Here is a 6,000-nt window from a genome sequence, read left to right as displayed (position 1 = left end):
GTTTTCATGAGGTCCTCTAACCTGGAGACATATCTTGTTATTTCTATGCTTGTTTTAAGGAGCAAAAAATGATTGGTAAAAGGCACAGGGAACTTGAAATTATAGAACTCACGTGATAAAACAGAAAGAGAGGAAAGACTATGAATTTTTTTTACTTTAAACTAGATCCCACAAATTTATGTATTTGAGTGAAAGAGTATAATAGGAGACAGTGAGATAGTCCAACAACCCCTTTTTGGTTTATTAAGGCTCTCATAACATTTCCTTTGTAAAAATAAACAATACATTCTTCCCAAAACTCAATTTGCATCACTAAAATAAAAAGCACAAGATCAGTATTTAAAAAACAGGTACTATCTTCAGCTGTAATAATAAAAAAAAAAAAAAGTCAAATTTGTATCTATGCTTCTTAACTTTCCATCATGTAATATTTTCTCCCCAGGAGACCATCTTCAACAAAGAAAACAAAAGATCTCATTTAACTGGCTTCTCCGTACTGGCTGAAGCAGCAGATAAAACGATTAATAGGCAGCCTTCAAATCCTCAATCCTCAGAAATTTTAAGAAACTAATTGAAATACTTCAAAAACCCATTTATGGCCTCTGCTATGGATATGATAAGCACATTCAATTTTCAAACTCACCTCTGCTCAATACCAAGATGTGCATTGATGCTAGCATATCGAGCCGTGCCAGTAAGGTTTTTATCTTCTCTGTATGGTATGTGTTGTCTTGTCCTGTTGTCTCTGTACTTTTTGGCCAAACCAAAATCAATAAGGAATAACTTTAAGAGAGAAATAAAGAAACATTAGGTTCCCAAACTTGTTCCATTAAACTGCTTCTTATTCATTAAATGGCATAGATTCTGTATATTCACATATATCAAAATAAAGTATCATAAGTAGAACAGAAAATGCATAGACTTAATACCCCAATAAGCCTTTACTAGGCCTCATCAGTAAATCAAGTTAAAAAAAAAATACAGTTAAGTCTAGTAGTTTACCCTTGTCATTTGCAAATTTCACAGGCCCAGTTCACTATACTCTCAGGGGCCCGTCTTTATAAAATAAGTGGAAAAATGTATTCATGTCTGACAGCAGAGCTGACAAGGGTGCTGTCTGCCATAATGACACCTGATATCCTGTTACTGGTAAACAAACATGAGGTTTCAAAATCTAGACATAAGTTATCTGGAACTCTTCCCTCCTACAAAGGCCACTCTTTAGTATGCCAACAGGGTTATCTAAAACAGATAACCCTGAAAGTTTGGTATTGCCAACAAACCCAAGACTTTTCATTAACAAAAAACACTATTTAGCACTGACATTATGCATGTGATCAGGTTAAAATTCTGAAAAATATAACAAGCTGATGTAAAAATCCTTAAAAAGGCACTTAGCATTTAAATCAAGGTGGTTTACAACAGTTTAAATGAGCTAACTAAAAACAAAAGTAGTATTTTAAAACAAAGTAACATGTAGTACTATCTCCTCTACATGGTACCCAAGAAATAAGGCACCCATTTAAAATGTAGTTAATGTTTGTTTCTAAGTACTTCAAGTTTATACTACAGAATTTAAAACTTTAAAAGAAAAAATATTTTTGATGATAAAGAAATACAAAATATATTCGCATTTACCTCCCTTTTAAAGTACAATAATCTTTACTTAAAATTTTGGCTTATCATAAAATCACTTATTAGACTATGCTCTAATAAAATTATGTCTACAAAGATTACTGAGCTGGGCCCTTACATTATATAGCTCTAGACTATTGTTCTTTTCTGGGTGTGTCTAAATTTTGTAGTTCTTTCCATTAGGCTATTGGGTCCCTTCTGCCAGTTTATAATCTGTGACCTGCTGGAAAATCCAATCACCTAACCTGTGGGGTTTATGTCAATATATAAATAAAGCAGTTTACAGATTTAGGTTAAAGAGATCTGACCAAGGACCTCTCTTAGGAGAATGAGTAACATCTATTTCAGCCAGACACTGTAACCTAGTCTCAATTATATTTTGTTATCGTAAAGACACTGATATTTGAGCTTCTGTCACTATGTCAACAACGAGATACTTATTTTCACTTGATCTACTATAAAAAGAATGAAGATTAAATTATTAGTGAATGCAATTGGATAATGAAAGCTCTCTAAAGAGATTAAACCTCCTTCCTAAGCAAGGAAGTAATTTTAGGAAAGTTAGTATTATAAAACACTTAGAGAAATAAAGCTCACACGGTGTTTCTTTTGATAAGAAAACCAGCTCAGTACATAAATATTAAAATGAGCAAATCACACTTCCATTAAGCCAAACAAAAACGAAGATTAAGCTCTGTAGATTCATATAGAAAAGAAAACATGGGGAAAATAAATGCAAAGGACACTCAGCTACATGGTATTTTTAAAATATTCCTAAGAAATATGTGGATTTGTATGAGCAGTGATTAGCACATAGGATTTCCTCTAGGGGATATTTTCTAGGATTGCTTCCTTTACAACTTCAAAATGGAGGAAAAAAAGGGAAGAGCTGTCATGACATGAGTATGTCTAGTAGTTTCATTCATGTCTAAATCTACATTCAATAGCTCCATTTCCAACTCCATAACCAGACACTTTCTCGCACGCAAAAGACTGCTTTGTAGAAATTCAGTGTTCACTGGAGAGTTCTTTCCTTCTACAAAGCTAGGAGGAAACCTTATTTATCAAGAAAACTGAAAAAATATATACATTGTCTTCTTAAATATCTCAATCTTTAATATCAGAACAAAAAAGTAAGACGCAAATGAACCAATTTTTCTCTTCTTATAAAAACTTTAAAGTCAGAGGGAAAAATGTCACTGCTGAACAAAGGTATCCTAGTCTCAGCAAACAACTGAAAGGAAAACTACTTAAAGTAAAAATAAAATATGTCTTGGTAGTTCATTACCTTTGGGTACCTAGCAAGCTTCTTTTGTAGCTCTCTGTATACTTTGAACTTAAAAACAAATATAAACACATAATGGAAGTGTTTACAAGCATACAACCAAAAGCTGTGATATGCAAAGGCAGAACCAAATGAGAAAACGTCAGTATCAAATAAGCATACAATAATCTATTTTTTAATTTATTATTATTTTTTGAGACAGAGTCTCACTCTGTTGCCCTGGGTAGAGTGCAGTGGTGTCATCTTAGCTCACTGAAACCTGAAATTTCTGGGCTCAAGCAATCCTTCTGCCTCAGCCTCCCGAGTAGCTGCAATTACAGGCACACACCACAATGCCCAGCTAATTTTTCTGTTTTTAACAGACATGGGCTCTCACTCTTGCTCAGGCTGGTTTGGAACTCCTGAGCTCAAGCAATCCTCCCAGAATGCTAGGATTACAGGCGTGAGCCATCGCGCCTGGCCACGACAATGTGTTTTTACAGGCTTGTATGTGCAAAGACACATGCAAATTTCTTTGGTGGGCCAACCTGCTTTTTTGTGGATTTTTACTAATTACATGTTGTGAGTAAAATTTATGCCTGTTTTTAAAAATGCAGCCTATTCTTCAAAGGCACATGAAAATGAGTTATTGTTTGATAAATTAAGGTAAATTCCATTCAATAGAGGTACACTGTCTTCAAAAACACTATTGCTAGTTTTAGTTTTCAGTACTTGGAGCAATTTTTCTAACCAGGGGTCATGTTTACCCTGGCCCTTCCAAAAAATTCACAACCTACCTAACCTGTATATACAAACGATTTAATACAACTTTATATGTAAATTATTAAATGATTTATTCTATAAAATTTAAGTAAAATGTGTGAATGAAAGGGTAAAGATGGGGCACTAGAGCTTTAAAAAATTATATTGTTACAACGTGCCTAATTATCTATCTGCTCTATCTCCCCAACTAAAATCTACTCAAAATAATTGGTACTACTTTGCCTGAATAAAAATAACTTGTGGTCCCTGGAAGAAGGCTGGGTGGTATGGAAAAGAATTAAATGATTACCCAGATGATACATGATGTGCATAATTAATCTATTACCAAGTTATGTTTTTTCTTTTTTGATTATTCATGCCAATACCTCCTTTTCACCATATACTAAATAGAAAGATTTATTTGTTCAGGAGTGTCAAAATTTAGGTACATAAATTTTGTTATTAAAAAAGCATTTATTTTCCTTTGTCCTAAAATTCCCATCTTAAAAAGCCATCTAACTTCTATAAAAGTAAAAGAAAATATGAAGAGTTCTGCTTACATTGTCTTTAGAAATTTAGAAAATTACTAGCCTGCCAAAAACTAAATCATCGGGTTATGCATTCATTTAACTTATCTTAACATATTATAATACTAATGGTAATCTACCATAAAAGTTTGATAAGTGCTTAAATTATGTTACTGTTATATTATTAAGAATGCAATGTCTTCTAGTTCCAGAGCATATAATGCTCTTTAAGTATCCCTTTGGTAGAAGTTGAGAATTCATAGACAAACCCATTATAGAAACACTAGATCTGAAATCTGATCTACACTTACCTGAAGTTCCATAGGGAAGGGGAAGAGAGGTGAGGTAGAATATATTCATTATACAGTACTGATGCAACTGAATTTAAATATATTTCGTGCATTAAGTTGTGCAACTCCAAATACATTTTTAAAAACTAAACAATCTATCTCAAGTTTACTATTAGGTAAAGAATCTGAATACTAAACCAACATAATCATTTCCTCATATGGATATCAGAGATCTAAACATAATGTCCTATTTTCATTTAGGTTCTCTAAACTTTACAAGTTTTAAGCAAAAGCCACAAAGAAACATCTTAGTAATGTTATGTTTGCCAAGTATGTCTGAATAATGCCAACGTAAGAGGTGCTTGAGCAAGATCTACATTCTCCAGAATTAAAACAAAACAAAAATAATAAAAATAAAACAATAAAAAAGAAAAGCACATGAATTTGGGATTGAGGTTGGAATAGGAGACAGTTTCAGACCTGGTTTAATCCTGAGAAAGATGGGTCCTGAGAAGTACTAACAGTCATGCTTCTTTTCCTCTTCCCCACTGGAGATTCTAAACACTAAACAGACAATAGAGGGTGGCAGTGCATCAAACAGTATTGCTTACATTGCAACAATGGCTGGCGCAGACAGGCAACACCGAGGCATTAGAGAAAGAACAGGGTAGCCAAATGCCATCCTTCTTCCACCAAGCACTGTAGCTTCTCAGTTTTCCAAATAAGAACCACATGCTCAAGAACATTTGAATTCTGGAAAATACTCAAGTTTTTAATGCCACTATATAGTGTCACTGCCTGAAACAGGGATAGCAATGGTGACATTTGGCTCTTTAATTTTTTCATCAAAAATGGGGAATTTAGATCTGTAATCTTTGGTACCATAATCTGCCCTTCCCCCAAAAAAAATTGTACAGGGGAAAAAAATCTTCAGTAAGGAAGAGGTAGAAGGCATTTAGTCACCTTAAAATTTATTTTTGTAAGCATGCAGGGCTGATTACTGGAAGAGATGAGCAAATTCACTAAGATTGGAGTGACCACTCCTAAATATCAAATTCAGAACAATTCTCCAAATAAGAAATTTAACTTTAAAAAATCGACCTCAAAAACCCCCCCAAACCTTTTTCTCCCATGAATAGAAAACTACTAGAACAAGCTTACCGAAGAATCCAGTTTCATACAACTGGCATTTTTCAAACTATAACACAGAAAACACTAAAAACCAACTACATAAACAAAACACTAATCTAAAATGTTGAAAAGCAGCATTTAGTATGTGACTCTTAGTTAAGTAAAACAGTTTGCTTCTACCTCACGGTCTCTCTGAAACTGTTTAACAGCAAGCAGCTCCACAAAATTTTTAGTATCTGTAAGGAGGATACAGATCCTAAAAAGGTTTTTTCATTTTTATTTTTTAACCACCAGGTAACTTAGACTTCCTAACACCAACTATGTGATTAACAAGCTATTCTTAAGGAGGAAAAAAAAAGGAAAGTGGTATCTAGGCCATCATTTAAATTTA

The 6,000-nt window shown here is 33.5% G+C and overlaps 1 protein-coding gene across 1 annotated transcript in view; it reads right to left on the bottom strand.

Annotated features, from left to right (window-relative positions):
- Window positions 1–6,000, bottom strand: part of CSNK1A1 (casein kinase 1, alpha 1) — a 36,462-nt gene that overhangs the window by 8,380 nt on the left and 22,082 nt on the right. The window contains exons 5-6 of the mRNA XM_012658230.1: window positions 4,959–5,042; window positions 644–783 (exon numbers count right to left, since the gene is read on the bottom strand). Of these exons, the coding sequence (XP_012513684.1) occupies window positions 644–783; window positions 4,959–5,042 (224 nt within the window). The remainder of the gene's footprint in view (window positions 1–643; window positions 784–4,958; window positions 5,043–6,000) is intronic.

This window comes from Propithecus coquereli, unplaced genomic scaffold (assembly GCF_000956105.1).
Source record: "Propithecus coquereli isolate 6110/MARCELLA unplaced genomic scaffold, Pcoq_1.0 Scaffold58, whole genome shotgun sequence".
Lineage (NCBI taxonomy): Eukaryota > Metazoa > Chordata > Mammalia > Primates > Indriidae > Propithecus > Propithecus coquereli.
The sequence above is the reverse complement of the archived record's forward strand: the minus strand, read 5'-3'. Positions and strand labels throughout refer to the sequence as shown.